Raw genomic sequence first — 21,548 nt, 5'->3', positions numbered from 1 at the left:
GCAATTTCAAGCTCGAAATTTGGGGCTTTCAGTTTTGTAGTACAATTTCTTGAAGAAATTTGGGGATTTTGTAATTACACTGCAATTTCATAGTGAAATTTGGGGCTTTTGCAGACAGAGCGCAATTCTTGCAACATTTGGGGCTTTTGATCAATTTGCCCCTTTTCGGTTGCAATTTCAGGCCTATTTTGGGGCTTTTGTGTTGGGAGAGCAATTTCTGGAGTTTTCAGTTCATACTGCCTTTCTTGAAGTGTTTTGCAGCACTTTTGGCAAATTCTGGAGAGTTTTTGATGCTTGGACAGATTTCTGACAGTGCAAGTATAGAAATCTGAGTTGCATTTACAGCCAGTGCTTGGCTGTGTTTTTTGGGAGTTGTGCATTTCATTCCTAGTAAGGGAATTCAATTTTGTATCTGCTTAAATCTCTTTCTCAGATATGGCCTAGCAAAATCAGAATGACTTCCAGTTCGGTGGTCTTTCACAAGAAGACAAGTTGGATGGTACCAACTACTCCCTCTGGAGTTTTATGGTACGCAATATTCTGATTTCTCGCAATTTATGGGATTATGTGAATGGGGGTGAGATCCGACCAGTAGGTATGGCACCTAATACCCCTCCTCAGCAAGGAGGTGGAAGAGGTCGTGCACAGGGTGCAGCTGCAGAACAAGTTGTTGGTGCATATCCGGTCGTGTAAGACCTCGAAGGCAACGTGGGATATTTTAGAAAGCATGTATGTGAATGGGGGTGAGATCCGACCAGCAGGTATGGCACCTAATACCCCTCCTCAGCAAGGAGGTGGAAGAGGTCGTGCACAGGGTGCAGCTGCAGAACAAGTTGTTGGTGCAGCTATAGCCACTACTCCAGAGCAAAAGAGATGGGATTCACGGGATGCCTTAGCTTTGTCATGCATCTCTCTTTCAGTGAAAAGATTTATCATTCCGCATATCCGGTCGTGTAAGACCTCGAAGGCAGCGTGGGATATTTTAGAAAGCATGTATGCAGCCCGGAATGATGCAAGGGTATCTTTCTTGAAAAGAGAGTTAAGTAATACACATATGGAAGAGGGTGACTCCATGTCAGTCCACCTCACAAAGCTACAGGATCTCAGAGAGCAATTATTAAACATAGATGAGATTATTCCTGATTCAGAGATGATTACAACCACTCTGAATTCTCTTCCTGAGTCTTATCTCAGCTTTCATACCTCGCTGAACTTATCATTGAGGGGGGGTGCAAATCCTCTCAGTTTTCATGAGTTGATAGGACTTTTGCTTCAGGAAGAGTAGACTAGGAAAAACTTGGCTTCACATGCAGGTGAACAAGCTATGCTCTCAAAGTTTAAATAAAAAACAAAGGGACAGGCAAAGATATCAGTAAATCAGCCTTCCAGTGGGTCAGGACAGCCTTCACAAAAGGCTAAAAATGATGCAAGTAAGCCCAAGAAGAAGGGTTTTTGTCACTACTGCAAAAAGCCAGGTCATCACATTGCAGAATGCAGGAAAAGGCTTGCAAAAGAGAAGAAAAACAGCTCCGGTATGGCTGTTTCAGATTCAGCTCCTCATGCATCTGACAGTGGGGATGCTACAGCCAACTTTGTTGGACAGGATTATGCCTTTTTATCTTGCATTTCAGATTCTAGGCTGGCTGCTCCAGATGCTCGGGATAGTACAGCTACTTGTAATGATGATACATATGCATTTTTGACTTGCAGTTATGACTCTTCTACGGATGCATCTGCTCTCAGTGTCAATGAAACACTGAACACTTGGTATTTTGACAGCGGTGCATCCAAGCACATCACTTCTAGGAAGTGTCTTTTTACTTCCTTGCATCCACCTCCCGTTGGTAAGAAAGTCACTTGTGCCAATAACTCATCATATTCAGTATGTGGCACAGGAGATGTTGAGCTTACTACCATTGATGGCTCAATTTTCAGACTTTCAGATGTCTTATATGTGCTTGGTATAACCAAAAATCTTCTTTCAGTGTCCACTCTTAACAGAGCTGGATTTCAGGTCATCTTTGAGGATGACAAATGTGCTGTCCGAGACAGGGAAGATGATTATGCCTTAAGATTATCTGGTACTCTGCTGCGTGGGCTTTTTCAGCTTATCTTTTTGAGGAAAGAGCAGCCCATGCTCTTGTAGTTTCTACCCCTACTGCTGCCATGCAGAATGCAGAATTATGGCATGCCGGATATGGCCACATGCATTACAACAGCTTGATGACACTTCAGAAGCATTCCATGGTTGATGCATTACCACCTCTTGAGATACCTCCTCCACATGCTTGTGAAGGGTGCATTTTAGGCAAGATGCATAGATTCCCCTTCAAGAAGGATGGTTCAGTTAAAGCTGTCCGCAAATTACAGCTTATACATAGTGATGTCTGTGGTCCAATGAGGACTCCATCATTGGGTGGTCATCTGTACTTCGTTACTTTTATTGATGATTACTCCAATTTCACTTGGGTCTTTGGGCTGAAGCGCAAATCAGAAGTGTTCATGGTGTTTAAACACTTTTCAGCCATGGTTGAAATGAAACCGGACTCAAGATACAGACATTGCACACAGATAGAGGTGGGGAATACTTGTTTGCAGATTTTGATGCTTTTCTGAAAGGCAAGGGTATTGTGCATCAGCTCACAGTGAGGCTGACCCGTCAGCAAAATGGCAAAGCTGAGAGGAAAAATAGAACTCTGATGGAGATGGACAGATGTATGCTGAAAAGCAAACACATGCCTCACAAATTCTGGTTGAGGGTCTGATGTGTGCCAATTACATTTTGAATCGGGCTCCCACTAAGGCTTTAAAAACAAAAACTCCCTATGAGGTGTGGAATGGGAGAAAGCCTTCAGTGGATCAATCGAGTCTTTGGATGCCTTGCTTATGCTCATGTGCCAGTTGAATTTAGGCACAAGTTGTCAGATAAAGCCATTAAGTGCATATTTGTTGGGTATAGTGCAGAAAGCAAGGGGTGCCGTCTCTACAATCCTGCTACATGCAAGATCATTGTTAGTAGAGATGTGATATTTGCAGAAAATTCAGCTCACACTCAGGCTGAATTTCAAATGCCTTCTTCTTCAGAGGATGTCTTTGAGGGGTTGCTACCCATTGCCTTGGGTTCCCCTGCTGATATTTCTGATGCAAATCAGAATTTACAGCCACCTCTCGATGCTTTAGTTCCGCCACAGGATGTCTTGCCACCTCCACAGGCAGTGGAACAGGTGGTGCAGCAAGAAATTGCAGACATACATGTAGCAAAAACAGTCCCAAACTGGCTGTTACAGACTCTCAGGGAGAGTAAAATTGATGCCCCGTTACCTGGCAGGACTTGCAGTGCAGCAAGGCACATGGAAGGTGCTAATTCAGTGGAATCAGCATATGCAGGTACTCTTCTTGATGAAGAGGAGCCTGCCACATTCGAAGAGGCAAAGGACAATGTGCATTGGATGAATGCCATGCACGATGAGTTGCAGTCCATTGAAAAAAAGCAGACTTGGGATGTTGTAGACTTGCCACCAGGTAAACATGCCATTGGCACACGATGGGTTTTCAAGGTCAAACGGAAGCCAGATGGCTCCATTGACAGATACAAGGCAAGGCTGGTTGCTAAAGGCTATGCTCAGAAAAAGGGCATAGATTATGAGGAGACATTCGCTCCTACATCCTGGATGACCACCATCCGATCAGTTATTGCAATGGCTGCACATTTTGAGTGACATGTTCATTAGTTGGACATAAAAACAGCCTTCTTAAATGGAGACTTGCTGGAAGAGGTGTATGTCAAACAACCTCCAGGCTTTGAAATTACAGCAAATGCACTTCAAGTATGCAAGCTAAACAAAGCTTTATATGGGCTGAAACAGGCCCCTCGTGCATGGTATGCCAAGATTCATGCCTTTTTGACCAGCAAGGGGTTGCACAATAGTCGTACTGAGAGCACCCTCTACATCAAGATGGATGGGGGGGAAATTTTAGTCATCCTTCCTCATGTCGATGACTTACTGCTCACAGGGTCCAATGAAGACAAAATTGTAGATTTCAAAGCTGATTTGCAGACCAACTTTGACATGTCAGATTCGGGGCTGCTTCACTTTTATTTGGGGATCCAGTTCTCTCATGAGACACGTGGCACTGTTATGTCTCAGTCCAAGTATGTGCAGAAACTCTTGGACAGATTTAACATGCATGATTGTAAGCCCATAGCCACTCCCATGGAGCCGAGGCTGAAAGTCACAATGCATGATGCAGGAGAATTAGTTGATGCCACACTTTACAGTCAGGATGTTGGATGCCTCATATATCTCTGCAACACTAGACCTGATATTCAGTTTGCAGTATCTCAGGTGAGCAGGTACATGCACAGCCCAAAAACTATGCACTGGCAGGCAGTTAAGCGCATCTTCCGTTATTTGCAGGGCACGAAGTCTTTTGGCTTGCTATTTCCCAGGGGGGGTGACTTGCAGATGCATGCCTACAGTGATTTAGATTGGGCTGGTGATTATGACACTAGGCAGTCCACTAGTGGCAATTGTTTCTTTTTGGGTAAATCTTGCATTTCCTGGCTAAGCAAGAAACAATCTACAGTGGCTATCTCATCATGTGAAGCCGAGTACAGGGCAGCTTTCACAGCAACAGTTGAATGTGTTTGGCTGCGACGTCTATTTGCTGATCTTCATCTGTCTTTGGAGGGTCCTTCTCCAATTCTCACTGATAGTCAGAGTGTCATTGCAGTGGCAAAGAATCCAGCGTTTCATGCTCGCACGAAACACATTGAGGTTCACTATCACTACGTCAGAGAGAAGTTGCATGCAGGGGAGATCAGTATGATCTTTGTGTCCACACATGACAACGTTGCAGATATTTTCACCAAAGCACTACCACGTGAAAAGTTTGAGGCATTTCGCAGTGCCCTGAACTTATATCCATTTGGTGATCGATCAGCCTTGTACATGACATTGGCACTGCAGGGGGGTGTTAGAATTATAGATATAATTCAGTAGTGACCAATGTAATTTAATAAGCTAGTTAGGGGCACTTTTCCCTCCTTAAGAGGTTTTTCCCCCTAACCGCAGTTAGTTCACTAAGGATGGTTAGTGACTACTAAGGTTTTTTCACTAGGACAAAAACCTTATCTCTCACTCTTTGAGTAGTACTCCTTACACTCTTCTATTGCAACTCAACTCTCAAGCTTTCAGCGCCAAGCTCTCACTCTCTTACTCTCTCTCTCTCCGCAATCTCTCACACCCTCAAGGAATTTCCCAACAAAGAATCCCTGCCATTCCATTCCAAGTGGGATAAAATATGCTTCCAATCAAGAAGCAAATGAGAGACAAAAGGGCAGCCTCTGATCTTGCCTTAAATAGAGCCAAAGAGAAAATCCCACTGTGTAGGTTGCCAATGCCCAAAAGCAGAAGTATCAATATGCAACAAAAGAGAGTGGATCATGAAAGCCCAAGGCTGATCCCCTTGCATAAACTGCAACATCATTTTTTCCCTGTGAGCAAGTATATGCACTTGAATATTGAGTATGTTCAAACCCCCATGCATCTTTGGAGAACAGAGATGATGCATAGAGAGTAATTTGAGACTTTTCTTGCCATTTTTTGAACGCCAGAAAATCTCCATGATAGCAGACATAAAGGAAACCAGATCTGCCTTAGTAAACATAATGAGGGGCAGATAGAATTGTATGTATGCTATCAAAATGGATTGCGTTATTCGCAAACGAACATGTAATGGCCAAGTTGCAAGCTTCCAATATTCAAGTTTTTTCCTCAGCTTTGTGAGCACCCAATCAGTTTGTTGAGAACGAGTGAGCCCCGAACCTAGAGGATAGCCAAGATGTCGAATCAATTGAGAAGGTGGAACAATTTCCCCAGGCCACAAAAGACTATGCCAATTTCCCCAGGCCACAAAAGACTATGCCAGTCTTTAGCATGCAATGGCAGGATTTGGTTTGCAATTTCTTGTTTGATTGCAGTACATTTGGTCAGATTGCAGGACATTGAGTCAGATTATCATACATTGGGTCACATTTGCAAAAATTTCAGTAAAATTTGGGGCTTTTCTGCATTTGCCAACTTTTTGGCCTATTTGCCCTCATTAACTTTGGGGCTTTTGCCAGATTTGCTGTTTTTGCAGTGAACATTGCTTGTCACAGTCACATTTGGGTCAGATCTACATTTGCGCTATGACTTGGGTCTGAAATTTGCAGATATTTGTTGTCATTTTTGGACAGCCAGCTTTTTGCAGTGATAGCCTTGAGGCTTTTGGTTTTTCAAGTGTCTTTCAGGGTATCACATTTGCTATGGCTGGGAACAATCAAGATCTATTTGGCGTTCTTCGTGAGGATGATAAGTTGGATGGCACCAACTATCCGATGTGGTCTTATCTCATGAAACATATTCTTGTTGCAAAGCACTTGTGGAAATTGTTTTTGGGGTTGATCCGAGGCCAGCCAATGCTACTGTGGTTGCCTCTACTGTTTGTCCCTCTCCAGGGAGTACTCCTCCTGATGCCTCCTCTTCTAGCACTCTTGCTGATGCTCTTCCAACTTAGGAACAGTCAAGATGGGATGCAAGAGATGCAAATGCACATTCATGTATTGCTTTATCATGCAAGAGAATCATTATTCCACACATCCGGTCTTGCAGGACAGCAAAGGATGCTTGGGATAAATTGGCTTCTCTATATCAGATTCGCAATGAAGCACGTGTTGCATATTTGAGAAGGCAATTACAGGAAGTCAGCATGAATGAAGGTGACTCTATGGATGCATACCTGACAAAGGTCAAGGACCTCATGGAACAACTTGCCAACATTGATGAGGTGGTGCCAAATTCACAGTTTGTTAATACCACTTTGAATGGACTGCGAGATACATATCAAGGGTTTGCTACAACCCTTCGATTAGTGGCCATGGGTAATCTAGACCACTATTCTTTTGATCAGCTAGTTACTTTGCTTTTGCAGGAAGAGCAAAGTAGAGCTAACAGACAAGCCATTATTCTTGATCATGCATTTGCTTCACAGCAGACAGGAAGAGGCAAGGCTTCCAAGCCTATGGGCAAGCCAAAATCTGCGCATAGCAGCTGCAATTCCTCCCATGCATCCAAAAATACAGCAGATAAGTCAAAGAAGAAAAGATGCAACTATTGTCGCAAGCTTGGACATGACATTTCAGAATGCGGGAAGCACATTGCTTTAGAGAAAAAGAAAGGAGGTTTGACAGTTAATGCCCCTCATGCTATTGAATCCCATGAGCCAGAAGATGCTTCACATGCACATGCTCTTCAGGATGATTGGGCATGGGCTGTCCATTGCTCTGTCACATCTTGCAGACAGTTGTTTCATTCTTTAGCTGATGCACCTCGAGGGGGGACTGTCACATGTGCTAATTATGCTTCATATGCTGTAAAAGGAGTTGGAGATGTGCAGCTCACATCCATTTCAAGCCATCTTGTCACTCTGACAAATGTTCTTTTTGTGCTTGGACTTCAACTTGATTTCAATTTCAGCAATTGCTACTTCAGGTTTCAGAGTAATTTTTGATGGCTACAGATGTCTAGTTTATGATCTTTGTGATGATAATGCCATAGTTCTCACTGGCACTTTGCAAAAAGGGCTTTATCACCTTGATCATCATTGAGCTGCACTTTCTATTGAAGCATTGGCTATTTCAGATTCACAGCTTGTTGAAAGTCATCTTTGGCATGAGAGAATGGGCTATCTCAATTATAGAGCTCTTGCAAAGCTACATTCACAGCAAATGGCAAATGATGTACCTCAGACTCACACAGTTTCCAAACATGTGTCTGAGGGTTGTCTTTAAGGTAAGATGCATCGATTTCCTTTTCAAAAGAATTGTCCAAAACTCTCACAAAGGAAATTGCAGCTAGTACACAGTGATGTCTGTGGCCCAATGAGGACAAATGCCATTGAGGTCTACAAGTATTTCATGACTCTCATTGATGATTTCACAAGATATTGCTGGATATATCCTTTAAAAGCAAAATCTGAAGTTTTCTTATGCTTTCAAAGATGGCTGAATATGATTGAGAATGAATTAGGATGCAAGCTTGTCACCCTCAACACAGATAGGGGGGGAGAGTATATGTCAAAGGAGTTTGATGCATTTCTGTCGTCACGGGGCATTATTCACTCATACACTACTCCGTACACTCAGCAGAATCCTGTTTCTGAAAGGGAAAACAGGTCCACAATGGAGATGGCCAGATGCATGCTTAAGGCCAGGTCTTGGCCCAATAAATTTTGGCTTGATGCAGTTATGTGTGGCAACTATGTGCTGAATAGATCACCTACACGGGCATTGAAGACTATTACACCTTATGAAGCATGGAAAGGCAAAAAGCCTTCACTTTCACACAGGAGAGTTTTTGGGTCTCTTGCATATGTTCATGTACCATCTCAGCTGAGAAATAAGCTTGATGACAAGGCAATCAAATGCATATTTATTGGTTACAGCCCGGAGAGCAGAGGGTATCGGTTATATCAACCAAATACTGGGAAGATTATTGTCAGTAGAGATGTAATCTTTGCTGAACATTCAGCTTCTCCTCTTGTGGAATGCAAAGCAAAGCCAGATGTTGACATGTTTGATGCCTTTGAATCTTGGTTACCTCTGCCATAATCAACATGAGCCTCCTGCAGGTCCTCCACTAAGCAATAATCAGCCACAACCTCATGCTGATTTGCAGGTTTCTCTTCCGGCACAAAATGATCCCACTACTCATGATGCAGTCATTGAAGAAGGAGCTGTCAATAGACAGCAAAGGCAAGTTTCCAGATGGCTTTTTGATACATTGAGGGACAGCAAACAAGATCAGCCTTTTGCTGCCCGGACAAGATCAGGGAATAGACAGCATGGCCACTTTCTTGAGTTTGCACTCCTTGCTACAGCTTGCAATGAAGAGCCTCTGTGCCATAAAGATGCTTTTGACAGCAAAGAGTGGATGGATGCAATGAGAGCTGAGTTACAATCTATTGCCAAAAATGACACATGGGAATTAGTAGATCTCCCTCCCAGCAAGCATGCCATTGGAACGCGGTGGGTCTATTAATTAAAAAGGAAATCTGATGGCAGCATAGATCGATACAAAGCCTGTCTTGTTGCAAAAGGGTATGCCCAACAACAAGGCATTGACTTTGAGGAGACATTTGCTCCCACATCCAGGATTACTACCATTAGATGTGTCATTGCCATTGCAGCCCATCATCATTGGCAAGTGCACCAGCTTGACATCAAGACTGCTTTTCTGCATGGGGATCTGCAGGAAGAAGTCTATGTCACACAACCTGTTGGCTTTGAGGTTGTTAATTCTGAAAATAAGGTATCCCGGCTTAGAAAAGCCCTTTATGGTTTGAAGCAGGCACCCTGGGCATTGTATGCCAAAATTCATGCACAGTTACTATCTCTTGGTTTTCAGAATAGTGCCACAGAACCCACTCTTTATGTCCGTGGGAGTGGATCTGATTTTTTAGTGCTGATTTTATATGTGGATGATATGCTCATCACGGGCCCAGATACTCAGCAAATTGCAGCTTTCAAGGCTGATTTGCAGCAGATTTTTGACATGTCAGACATGGGACGGCTCCATTATTATTTGGGCATTTAGTTTGCTCATGTTGAGGGGGGTATCATGATGTCTCAGTCCAAGTATATTAGATAGCTCCTTGATCGTTTTCAGTTTGAGGATTGCAAGCTAATCTCTACTTCTCAGCTCATGATGGGATCCCACCATGTGATATCACTCTTTATCAACAGGCTGTTGGATGCCTTATTTATTTATGTCACATTAGACCTGACTTGCAGTATGCAGTATCTCAGCTCAGCAGATTCATGCACATGCCCAGTTCACAGCATTGGCAGGCAGTGAAGAGAGTCTTCAGATATCTCAGAGGCACTCAGGATTTAGCCCTCTTCTATGGTGATTAGGGTTCACTTACCATGCATGCTTACACGGATAGTGATTGGGCAGGATGTTCCGACACCAGAGTGTAACATACTGGCAATTGTTTTTTGCTTGGCAATTCATGTATCTCTTGGCTCAGCAAGAAGCAACCAATAGTTGCCACGTCTAGCTGTGAGGCTGAGTACAGGGCAGCTTTCACCGCTACAGTAGAGTGTGTTTGGCTTCGACAATTTTACTTACAGATCTTGGTATTTGCCAGACATCCTTCACTATTGTCTATACTGACAGCCAGAGTGCTTTGGCCATTGCACGTAACCTAGTGTTTCATCCGCGTACCAAGCATATTGAAGTTCACTATCATTATGTTGGGGAGCGGTTGTCAGCAGGAGACATAGAGTTGTCCTATCTTCCCACAAAGGACAAGATAGCAGATATGTTTACAAAGGCACTTCCTCGTCCCAAGTTCGAAGTCTTCCGACAGGCTTTACACTTGGTTCCCTTTGTTACATGATCTGACATCCCTTGTACATTCATAGGTGGCTATATCTTTTTGGATGAACATGTGCCACCATGACCAGAAAATACCAGGTATTTTGAGACGTTTCCAGAGTATTTCAGCCCATCCCATGGAGGGGGGTTTGTAGGCCATCTTCTGGTGGTTCTAGTGATGCCCTATAGGCCATGCTATGTGCCTTGTAGGCATAAATGTAGGTACTTGTAGTGTTAGTGCCTTTTAGGCCACATAGGACACTTAGTCCTATGTGAGATCTAGGTAACTTAGTCCTTGGTCTAGGTACAAGTACCTTGTACTCCTATTTTTCATGATCTAAGTTTGACGTGACGGCTGAACTATCGTGCGACTTCTTCCATGCCTGCACTCTCTCTCTTTTGCGACTGACCCTTCACATACGTTGACGTCATGGGAGAGAAGTAACAGACTGCAATGAAGAGAGGATGGGAGTCTGGCAGCTGGATCTGTATCCACATATGTTGGGCATGTTCCTCTTTCCGCGCCACCGATATAAGCGGTATCGGATGTGTCTTTAAGAGGGCAGCCAGCCCTCCTGAGCCTCGAACCCCGCTGTCTCTGCTCAGCTCCATCCGCGGGGCTGACTCCCATGTGTATCCTGTATCTGTGGGTAGCCCTCTCTCTGGGCTCTCATGTGTCTCTGTGTAGAAAATCATGTCACAGTCAGCGTAGGTCTCCAAGAACCCTCCTGGGTCAGACGAGAGAGTGCCATTACAGTTCCAAACTGCTAATTTCAGCAACTTCTGTGTGCCCAGCCCATCATTTCAGAACCGTCATTATTCCCCCTCTTCTTTATCCTCCACATCGTCTCTATCTGATCTTATTGTCCTCTCGCGTATGACCACTTTCCCATCTCTATGGACCGCCCATTTTCCTTCCTGTCTTGCTGCCATTACCTTCACCATACGCTCCCTATGATGTTCCAGCTGTAGTATGGTGAGATCATCGTCTAGGAAGGTCCTCGTGCCCTTCAGCGTAGCTCTCATGCTCATGAAAGTGGACATGTCTCCTTTAGTTCGGAACTTGATCACTAGCAGCCTTGTGGGGGCATCTGCTTTGCCTACCCTCCAAGCAGCCTCGCATGTGATATTGACTCCCATTTTGGTAAACAGAGATTTTGCATCATCCATAGGGATGTCACCCAATGGTAGGCCTCTAAGAAGTGCATTTAATGCCTTGCTGTCGTGCCTTTTATCCTCTTCAAGGGCATCTGAGATGATCTTTTTTTTAGGGGCTGCTGTGCTTTTCTTCACCACGTCCTTCCATTCTAACATTTTGGTTTCCCCCTTTCTGAAATGCAGTTTTAATTCAGGGTGCTTCCCTTGCATAGCGGTCTGCATAGCCACTATGTCTTTGTGGAGATTGGCATTCTCATTTTTCACCTCATCCATTGCATTGCATGTCCCCCCAGGAATCCCTTTCAATTCTTTGAGCTGCTGTATTTCCAACTCCATTGCTTGCATCTTATCTGTCAGGCATGTTTTCTCTATCTCCCATTCGTCTCTCTTAGATTTTTCTCTTCTCCATTCTTCCTAGAGTTTCCCGCTATGTTTCTTCACCTCGTTTAGCACTTTATCCACTACTGACTTTTCACTAAGTAGGGCCACATTAGTTTCTTCCAGTTCGTCTATTTTCTCAATAAGAGTAGTGCAGATTTTACTGAAACTAGCTAGAACATTTGCTGCTGTCTTATTAGTTGTGCCAGATGAATATGTCTGCATAGTGCTGTCCAAGGCCTGCTTTTCCCATTTGTCTTTGACACAACCTCGTGTCGGCATGATGATAGCTACAACTGTAATCCCTATTGAAAAAGCAAGCCGAGTTGAAAAACCCGTACCTTCATCAAAAAACAAGGTGGAAGGAGAGCAAGGGGGTAGGTGTGCATGAGGGGCTGCCACGTGGCTCCCTCATTAATGCTCTAACCCACAAAAACCAATGAAACATTGGTTTGCCCCTCACACTTAAATCTTAACCCTTCTAACCAATGGAACATTGGTTTCCTTGGGCCAAACTTTAAGACCCCTCCAAACCTTGCCTTTCCCCTAGCAAGTAGGCCTAGTGTGTGCACCTAGGGACTTCTGGGAAGTGTCGCTTCTCCCCCCCCGACCCCCCCACACACACACCCCCACCCGACTGAATCCCCTTTAAACAACGAAAATATGAGCGTATAGGCTCTTGCACTACCAATGGAGGGGCAAAAGTCTTTGACCAATGAATACTGTGTGCGCTGAGAGAGTTGAGTTGCCTTGCAAGGAATCTCTACTATGCCATTTCAAATGAGAGAGGATATGGTTCCAATCTAGTAACATACTAGAGACGAAAGGGCAACTCTTGATTCTTCCATCAATACAACCCAAAATAAAATCCCATTGTGTAGGCTGCCAATATCCAAAAGCAGGAGTGGTGAGCTGTAAAAGCAAATGGCGTATCATAGCAGTCCAAGGCTGAGAACCCTGAAAAAACTGCAGCATCATCTTCCCTTTGTGAGCAAGAATATGCACCTGAATAATAAGGATATTCAATCCCGTGTGCATTTTTGGCGATCAAAGATGTTGTAGTGAAAGTAATCTCAAACTCTTCTTGCCATGTTTTGAACGCCAACAAGTTTCCAAAACTGTAGACATAAACGAAGAAAGTTCAGCCTTGCTGAACATTATCAAAGGCAAATAAAACTAAATCTAGGCCACCAGAATCAATTGAACAATTCGTAGCTTGACATGTAGAGGCCATGTTGCCAGCTTCCAATATTCAAGATTTTTTTTCATCTTTGCTAAAATACAATCAGCTTGTTGGCGGCGAGTAATGGACCAACCCAAGGGATATCCCAAATGATGAACCATTTGATTGGTTGGAATAATTTCCCCAGGCCATAAGAGAGCATGCCACTCTTTAGAATGCAAAGGCAATAGCTTAGATTTATGGAAATTAACATGAAGACCGCGTGCCAACCCATATAAAGATAAGGCCTGGATCAAGCAAGATAGGTCCTGCTGAGTATTTTGAGGAGCAAAAAAGGAGTCATCTGCATAAGCTTGAGCGATCAAAGTACTGCTCCCTTGAATTTCCAAACCATGAAGCTCATCATATGCTACGATATGATGCATGTACTGAAGCATGGGATGAGTGGCTATGGCATATAAAAGTGCACTAAATGGACAGCCCTGCCAAACCGAAGAAGAGTCCACACTTCAGAAACATCGCCACACAGTATGGAGCATCTTTGCTATCACTGTAGAGCCAATAAATGATATGCTGCAATTTCGCCCCGAAGCCTAATGCATGCATAGTCTGCGAAATCAGATCTTACTGGACTGTGTCAAATGCTTTGGCAATGTCAACTTGCAGTAATAAAACATCCTGCTGAGTATGTCTGGCATATTATATTCCCACGTTGGTGGTTGCAATATTATGAATGATGTGCCTGTGACAAACAAAACCATGGAGGAGAACTAGAGGTGTGTCTATCGGACATCGAAGGAAACTACTAATGAACATAGGAAGAAAATTCATGTATCGAGAGTAGTTCTTGTCATGTTATGGTATGTGTTGTGCATCATAGTTCGCCATGCGTATCTAGAGCTCTATATTGGGGTCCTATCGTGAGTCCCAAAGTCTCTACATATCTGCGATCTATTGTTGGCATCCTTCACTTCTCTTTGTAGGGTATAGTCGTGGGCGGCATGATGTTGAGATCTGGTGACGATAATATCTCGAATGATGTGGGTGCTTAGGGGATCTGTGTTGAGTGTCTTGCTAACTCGATGTGTTTAGAAGTCAAGGTTGTGCTAATGGTGTCTCCTATCCACTTCCTTTCCTATGAAAGAGTCTTTGATCTCTTGTTGTTTGACTCCCATGTAGAGTGTTACAAGACTAGACCTGAGTCTGTGTGTCGAGTCCATGGGTAAATACCATGTACTGAAGAGTGCCGCACGTAATCAATGACTGTTTGCATGTCCATTCTCCATGGATGAAAAGGTAATGACATCTTTCCCGTCTCTACCTCGTTTTTAGCATAAAGACTACAGAGCCTTAGATTTGATTGTGTCTTGTGGTTGTCCTGTCTACATTTGGAATTTGTGGGATGGTGGCTCATGTTTTTCAACTCACATGGGAAAGGTGGGATTTGTAAGTACCTTGGTGCTTGTACGAAGCAGTTAGTTATTAATTGGAAGAATTGCTCTGTGTTAAAGCCTATGTTGGTCGCGTGCAATCAGTTTTGCTGAAGCCTCACAATTACAGAGGCTATTATCAAAAATGGAAATCCGGACTACAGTATTTGGAATGGGATGTGGGAGGGATACCCATATTTTATGGATGTATACTTGTCATAGGTTATTTCAGATGATCTAATGAATCTCCTACTATGTCAAATGCAAGGTGTCTAGTGAGTATCATGTGATGAGTGATCTATGGATGTATACTTTGGGATGGGATGTGGGAGGGATAACCATATTCTATGGATGCATACTTTTCATACGTTATTCAAATGATAGCCACCCTTCCAGTCGGCTGGTAGGTGAATTCCAGTAGGCTATCTAGTCGCCTGTTTTGGTAGGGCCTTGTGCCCTATATAAGGGGGGCGTTTGGGCTCCATGCTCATAACTTGGAGCAGCCCTCAGAAGAGCAGAAAGCAGCAGCAGGTAGCCATCCTTGGGCCTACATTCAGGAGGTGAAGGAGACCTACAATAGGCAGCAGACTTAGCTCAAGAGTGGCAAGGCTGGCTTCTCGACAGCAAGGTGGAAGGGATCTTTGGCTCAGTGGGTGGGTCATTTGGGCTCCATACTCATCACTTGGAGCAGCCCTCAGAAGAGCAGAAAGAAGCAGCAGGTAGCCATCCTTGGGCCTACATTCTGGAGGTGAAGGAGATCTACAATAGGCGGCAGACTTAGCTCAAGAGTGGCAAGGCTGGCTTCTGGACAGCAAGGTGGAAGGGATCTATGGCTCAGTGGAGCACGTGAGCTCAGAGATCTAGAGGTGCCAGGCATATAGTAGGAGGACATTTTAATAATGTATTGTGTTCAGTTTGTGGACAGACGGAAATATATAAGTGTTGCTTCTATATTTCTATTGGATGCAGTGTCTATTCTGGCTTGCACACACACATGAATGGTTATGAAGTACACACTGTATGAAGTTTGATTCGTAGTGAAACACTTCCGCGTGTAATTTCTAGGCTCATCTATCAGTCTTCCGCTGCAGGATACCCTCTGGTGGGATTTCATTTTCTAACAAAAAGGTCTGAAGCGCATCCGGATGTCATCGGAGACCCTCAGCTAAAGAGAATAGTATGACCACTTCTGCATAGAGGAGAACCCGAACCAAGGACCCAACTAGAGATGAGCTTACATTGTGTGGATGAAAGTCTCAAACTCATGATGTAGAGGCCAAACAGGCCGATTGTGCTCTTCACCTCCTTTGTCCATTCAATAGCTATCCAAACCCCAACTGAAACCGTCTCATAAATGGCCAGATAATCTCTTGACCTTAACGTAGATTGTGTAAGCGCCTGATGAGGCGGACATGTGCCACTGAAGCAAAATCCTTCCAAGCAACAATAAACTTTTTGTCCTTTTGCCTGCTGTGGCCTGTAAGGATAAGACCTTAGCTTGCTTGTCCTCTGCAAACTCACTAGTCCTCCTGTCCAGTACCCAGGCATAAATTGGGACATGACATGCCCAATCACGATTGTCGTGTAGTTTAGGCAAGGAACTAGGGGAAATGGGCAATATATAGAAATCACCTGTATCTGTGATGTTATCCAAAACCAAAGACCTATGAACAACCTTATCATAGTGCAATTTATTGTAAGTTTTTTAGCAACAAAAATATGAGAATCATCAAGCCGTTAGAGGATGCTCTCGGCCTCATGACAGTTATTATGTGATGTTGATGGGTTTCCCATCCTATAGATCCTTTTGGGTGTCCCATGGGCATTAATACTCCCTCCTTCCCCCCTCCCTCCATCTCTCTCTCTCTCTCTCTCTCTCTCTCTCTCTCTCTCTCTCACCCTAGCTCCAACCTTGGCAAATCTTTCTAATGTGGTTTGTACCGATTTTTCCCACACCTAGACCCGTAACACCATTGTCCCATGCTAAATACACAAGACGAGGGATACCATGAGCCCAAGCTGCCCTGATTTCCACAAGACAATTATCTCTGTCGTGCTGTAATGAAAAACAGGGTTTTGCATCTACCTCATAAGGCCTTACCTCCTCATTCCAACTCAATCCTTTCTTGAGTGAACTCTACCCACAATGAGCTTCTTCTTCTGACTTGTTTTGTACTTATCCGCTTGGCCATCCACTATTTTTATATTGTTGGCCCTTCTTATTGCTTTGTCAACCTGTTTTACGTTGTCACATTGTTAGTAACCAAGGCCCTGTGCCAGAAATGAATTTGGGAGATGGGTCTTGTAGTTAATCATTTGTCTTCTATTCTTGCTGTAAAAGAAGGATGCCTTGGCTTAAATCTTTGCCGATCATGTTGTCGTTCGGCCCAAGCCCCTCGTCGATTTTGAGGCCATGCTTTGGTTCTATTTCCCTCAAGCTGAACTTCCCGCTCCAGAAGCTGCGGTATTCAGTAATATCGGAGCAAGTTGAGCTCCTTACTACCCTGGTTACTAGGATCTGCAGTAGTTTACTATAGTTGGAGCAAGCTTAGCACTACGTTGAATTGCGAAGCTGGTTGTGTCTGCTGACTCCCTTGTGTAGAATTGATGCTTATCCCAGCGTGCCTTCAACAGTCTTCCACAAGCTCTTTCCTGTGAATAGCATCTTCATTATGAACTTCCATACAAGATAGTTCTGAGTGTGCCTCAATTTTTCTTCCACATGAAGCGTGCTATCTGAAGACATTCTTGCAAGCAAATGCTATCCCCAAATATGTGGGGTGAGCTGACTGTGAACTGGCAGCAGGCTTGATTAGGCCCTTGTCTGTGCGAAGTGAGTTGGACAAGCAGTTCCAAAATGAGGCAGACTTTGGAGCAGCAACAATCCCTCCTGCCAATGTTAAGTGTGAAGCTTGCTGTCTTTGGAGTGCTTTTAACACCTCTGAATATTATTCCTTGGGTGTTTTCTTACTGTAGATATGGTTAGATGTACTGACTTGTGCAACCCTGGTAAAGTGTTTAGGAAGCAAAGTAACTCTTTTTATTCTCTTGTTTTAAAGAACAAGAAGCCCTTGAGTAAGGTATAGGGAAACTGAGCTGTCAACAGTGTTCTAGCTACTGTAATTAGATAAATACATGCAAATGGCATTATTTTCCCACTTGAATGTTTGTGCAGTTGCTAGCCTGGCCTTCATTGTCTGAAGCTAGTAGCTTATGCTTTCAAAGAAATTTGAGCGCTCCGTAATGTATGTTTGTGATCGGAAGTTTATGCTCTGTAATGTGTGTTTGTAATGTTTGTGATCTGAAAGTAATCCTTCATGTATATAATGCCAGGCGACAGCTGAGCAGAGGGAAGGTCCTCATCACACACGGTCAAGAGCCTTGGGAGATGATATTCCTGGAGAATTATCTGCTATGTCTGGTGATTGGGGGGAAAGCACTGTTATAGGAGCAGACAATGATGTCATGCAATGGAGCGTGTTACAATTCAACAATGGATCTGCCAATCCATTTGTGATCAAATGTGGTGCAACAGCCGCCCTTGAGCTAGTTGTGAAAGCACAGGCAAAGATTCAGGATAAAAGTGGGAAGGAAATTGTCTCAATTGTGCCTCCACCCTCAACACTAGCAGGACTTTCCTTGGACGAAATTAAACAAGTGCTATTAAAACTTCCTGAAGCTTTTAGTCATTTAGCATTGGCAAGGACTGCAGATGGTACTCGAGCTCGATATGCACGTTTATACAAAACACTTGCTGTCAGGGTTCCTTCTCTCAAGAATTCCATCCCTGATATCGACAGGGAGCATTCCCGAGAATTGTCAACTCCCTCTTTATCTTTCAAAAGATGAGAGCATTGTCGAAAATTATCGGTGCATATGATTGTTTTATTAAGCCGTTCTATCTCAAGCAGGCTTGCAGGTGGATGATGTCATGCTCAGGAGTCAGCATCAGATTCTCTGGTGGTTTTTCGACTTTCATTGTATAGCCTCACTTTTGATTTCATCCAGTGGGAAGGGAGCGCTTGCATTCCATGGAAGTTTCAGGAGAAGACATGGACGTCAGCATCTAAAATATCTAGTCAACAGAGTGGTGGGATCTGATGTTAAACGACGAGTAAGTGGTGATGAAGGTTCCTTGTATTTCATCACTGTACCAAATCCTTTCGAAAGACTGGCCACACAGACTAGGTCTGCACCATGTTACATATTGTCAATGGATGTAAAATAAAGTAGGGCACTTGCAAGAAAAAGGGGAGACATTATTTGATTCATGCTGTGTTGCAGCATGAAAGTCTTAATTTTTACTGCTATATTCGTGTACTAGATGATTTGTTGCTGCTTCTCCTTTTTAAATTGTCAGTTTGCGTGAACAACTACTATTTATGAATTGGCTTGCAACAATGATGAAGGCTTAAGCAGCTATGGTTATAAATACAACATCTGAGTATGTAAAAGCTGCATGTCTTTGTCCTTGTCTTTTCATAGCTAGTGCTGTGATCAGGGGCACAGGCAACCCAAGAGAGGAAGGGCATGATTCTTGATATAGTTGACAGAAACGAGGGAGGGACAGGGAGAAGATGATTTCTGTTTATCGTCCATGGATATCAATAAAGCCAATCGAGAAGAGCGGAGCGGGGAAGTCTTCCCATATTCTTTCAGATGCTGTACTGATTTTACTTAACTCAGGGCTGTTTTATATTACATGTAAGTCGTAGCACTACCTCGAGTTTATGCTGTGGAAATTAATAATCTTGAAGTATGTTCTGGCTTGGAAATTGCAAGCTTTTTTGTCATGGATTTTAGATTTGCTTCAGAAATCACGACAGTTTCCCCTTAAACACCTCCTTAGGGGCTGAGATACCAAATGAGATGTAAATTGAAATGTTCTCACATCTTGAATGTTGGGAAAAAGCGGATCCATGCATCATTGACTATATGCTTAAATAAAAATGACTGTAAGAGTTTGATAAGGTTTGGCTGGTTGTTTCCATGACATCTCACTAAGAATACGTTGCATGTTTTAGTATTGGGATTGGTCCAAATCTTAGCTTTTTCAATGGCCAATACCCTTATGTTCAGTTTTTGTTGTTTGGAAATTATATATGGTGATGTGATTTGTTGATATTAACTCACGGATTTTCTCATGTACCTTACATAGAGCCCTAGCGACTTGGGGGGTCCATGCACGTCACTCCAGAGAACATTGGTAGGATCAAATTGACTTCGAGGGTCCATGCACATCACTCAAAAGAACATTGGGGAGGAAACTATCTTGCCTAGGCTAATTTGAATTTTGAATATCCTCAGTCCTTCAATGTAGTTGGTCATGTATATATATTTTATGGCATATATTAGCATGCTTCATGCTTTGGTAGGCTTGTGCACCTTGACAGAGAAGCCTCTGTCAAAGAAACTCTTGCCACCACCAGCAGCCACACAGGGAGGTGACTCCTATAATAGAAGGATATTAGAAGAGAGAAGGGGGAAACATTGTGGCATGCATAGTGGAATTTGAAGCACTAGAAGACGACTTTGGTCATGGAACGAGGTACCACCCCAACTTGCTTCCTATTGGTTCAAACGGTCACCGAAAGATGGGCGTCTCTCAGTGTGTAAGCAACATAAGTATGTAAACACCCGGCAAAGAAACCTTATGCAGTGTGTCAAAGATTCAAAGGGCCATGTTGCAAAATCCCAACGGACCATGCCATTTAAATCCAATGGTCTTTGTTTACTTCACAATCCAAAGGATCATAGGACGAGAATCTCCAACCGTATACAACATCCCCACACAACCCCATGGTGCACAATCGTTGGGAGAGCAAAGCCACTTGACGCTCAATCACAGGAAATCTTCATTGATTAGCAACCACAATAGGATAAAGGTGAAACAAATAACCAGACTCTACGGGAGGACCCAAAGCACCTGAGACAATCCACTTAATGGAGCTCGGGAGAGGAGGATACATAGCCTATCACTAATTTGAGGCTAGTTTCCATTCGTTGCAATTCTAGTCCAATTGTATGCTCATGTTTGTCTTTATGCTCAGAAAAAAAGAATTTAGAACCAAAGAAATCTCACACACAAACTAACTAAACTTAGATCATAGTCTTTCTAAAGTCTAGATAAGTGATTGAACTTAAATCTCGGTCTTTCAGAAGTTTTGATAAGTGGTCGAGTTCAGATCTCGGGCTCTCAAAAGTTTAGATAGACAACCCAAAACTTAACCAGGTGGTATAAACCCACCTCTAAGGGACGTAAATCCATCATCAGGGATTATAACCCACAAGCAATAGCTATACCCCTTAACATAGGAAGATTGACTAAGCTAAATTTGTCTAATCCATAATTTCATAGGAATTTCATCGAGGAATCCTCAATAAGTTCAAGAGAATGTGTCAAGGGAATGACGATGCTCACTGAATGGATACTATACTTTTTCACCACATTAATGGTTCAAATGAGCATATTGACATTAAAGATGCCCCAAATTGCATCAACATTTTTTCTATTTTTCTTTGAAGAGTCTAAACCTTTAATCAATGCCACCAATGTTGATACCCTTTGACTAGTGACGATGTCGTCACGACACCTCAATCAGAGAACTCCTTCAATTTCACCTATGCACATCAATAGTCAAATTCCCACTAAGTAGATGCTACAACCTCCATTGTGTTTACCCAGTACTGTCCATGCCTTACCCCCATTCTTCAATATCCATTGTCCAACTACAGTTGATAGGCCCAAGCCATGTATACCTGAGTTTTTCCAACCTCAAGCTTCTGTACTTCCACCTATTATTCAACCATTAGTTGTTGTAGCAACATCTGTTGGATCTATGGTTGCACCACAACCCATTCAATTTTTCTTCCCTTGTTTGATGGTTTAATAATCTAGGTTGGATACAATATGGCTTCATTCAGTCTTGGTTTGAAACTTGGAATAGCAATCCTCCTTTGCATGTCCTCTCATCC

The 21,548-nt window shown here is 43.3% G+C and overlaps 1 protein-coding gene across 2 annotated transcripts in view; it reads left to right on the top strand.

The window, feature by feature from the left end:
- Window positions 1–19,442, top strand: part of LOC147886740 (kinesin-like protein KIN-14B) — a 135,632-nt gene extending 116,190 nt beyond the window's left edge. Inside the window, exon 23 of one of the 2 annotated variants that reach the window (XM_087395616.1) lies at window positions 17,907–19,442. In XM_087395616.1, coding sequence (XP_087251742.1) covers window positions 17,907–18,422 — 516 coding nt within the window. In that variant the 3' untranslated portion in view covers window positions 18,423–19,442. The remainder of the gene's footprint in view (window positions 1–17,906) is intronic. The other variant, XM_087395615.1, reaches the window with a different exon arrangement.
- Window positions 19,443–21,548: the final 2,106 nt, after the last annotated feature.

This window comes from Dipteris shenzhenensis, chromosome 24 (genome assembly GCF_047967505.1).
Source record: "Dipteris shenzhenensis isolate YYH24624 ecotype China chromosome 24, Dip_SZ_1.0, whole genome shotgun sequence".
Taxonomy (NCBI): Eukaryota; Viridiplantae; Streptophyta; class Polypodiopsida; order Gleicheniales; family Dipteridaceae; genus Dipteris; species Dipteris shenzhenensis.
Note: the sequence above shows the minus strand (reverse complement) of the source record. Positions and strands in the feature narration are given on the sequence as shown.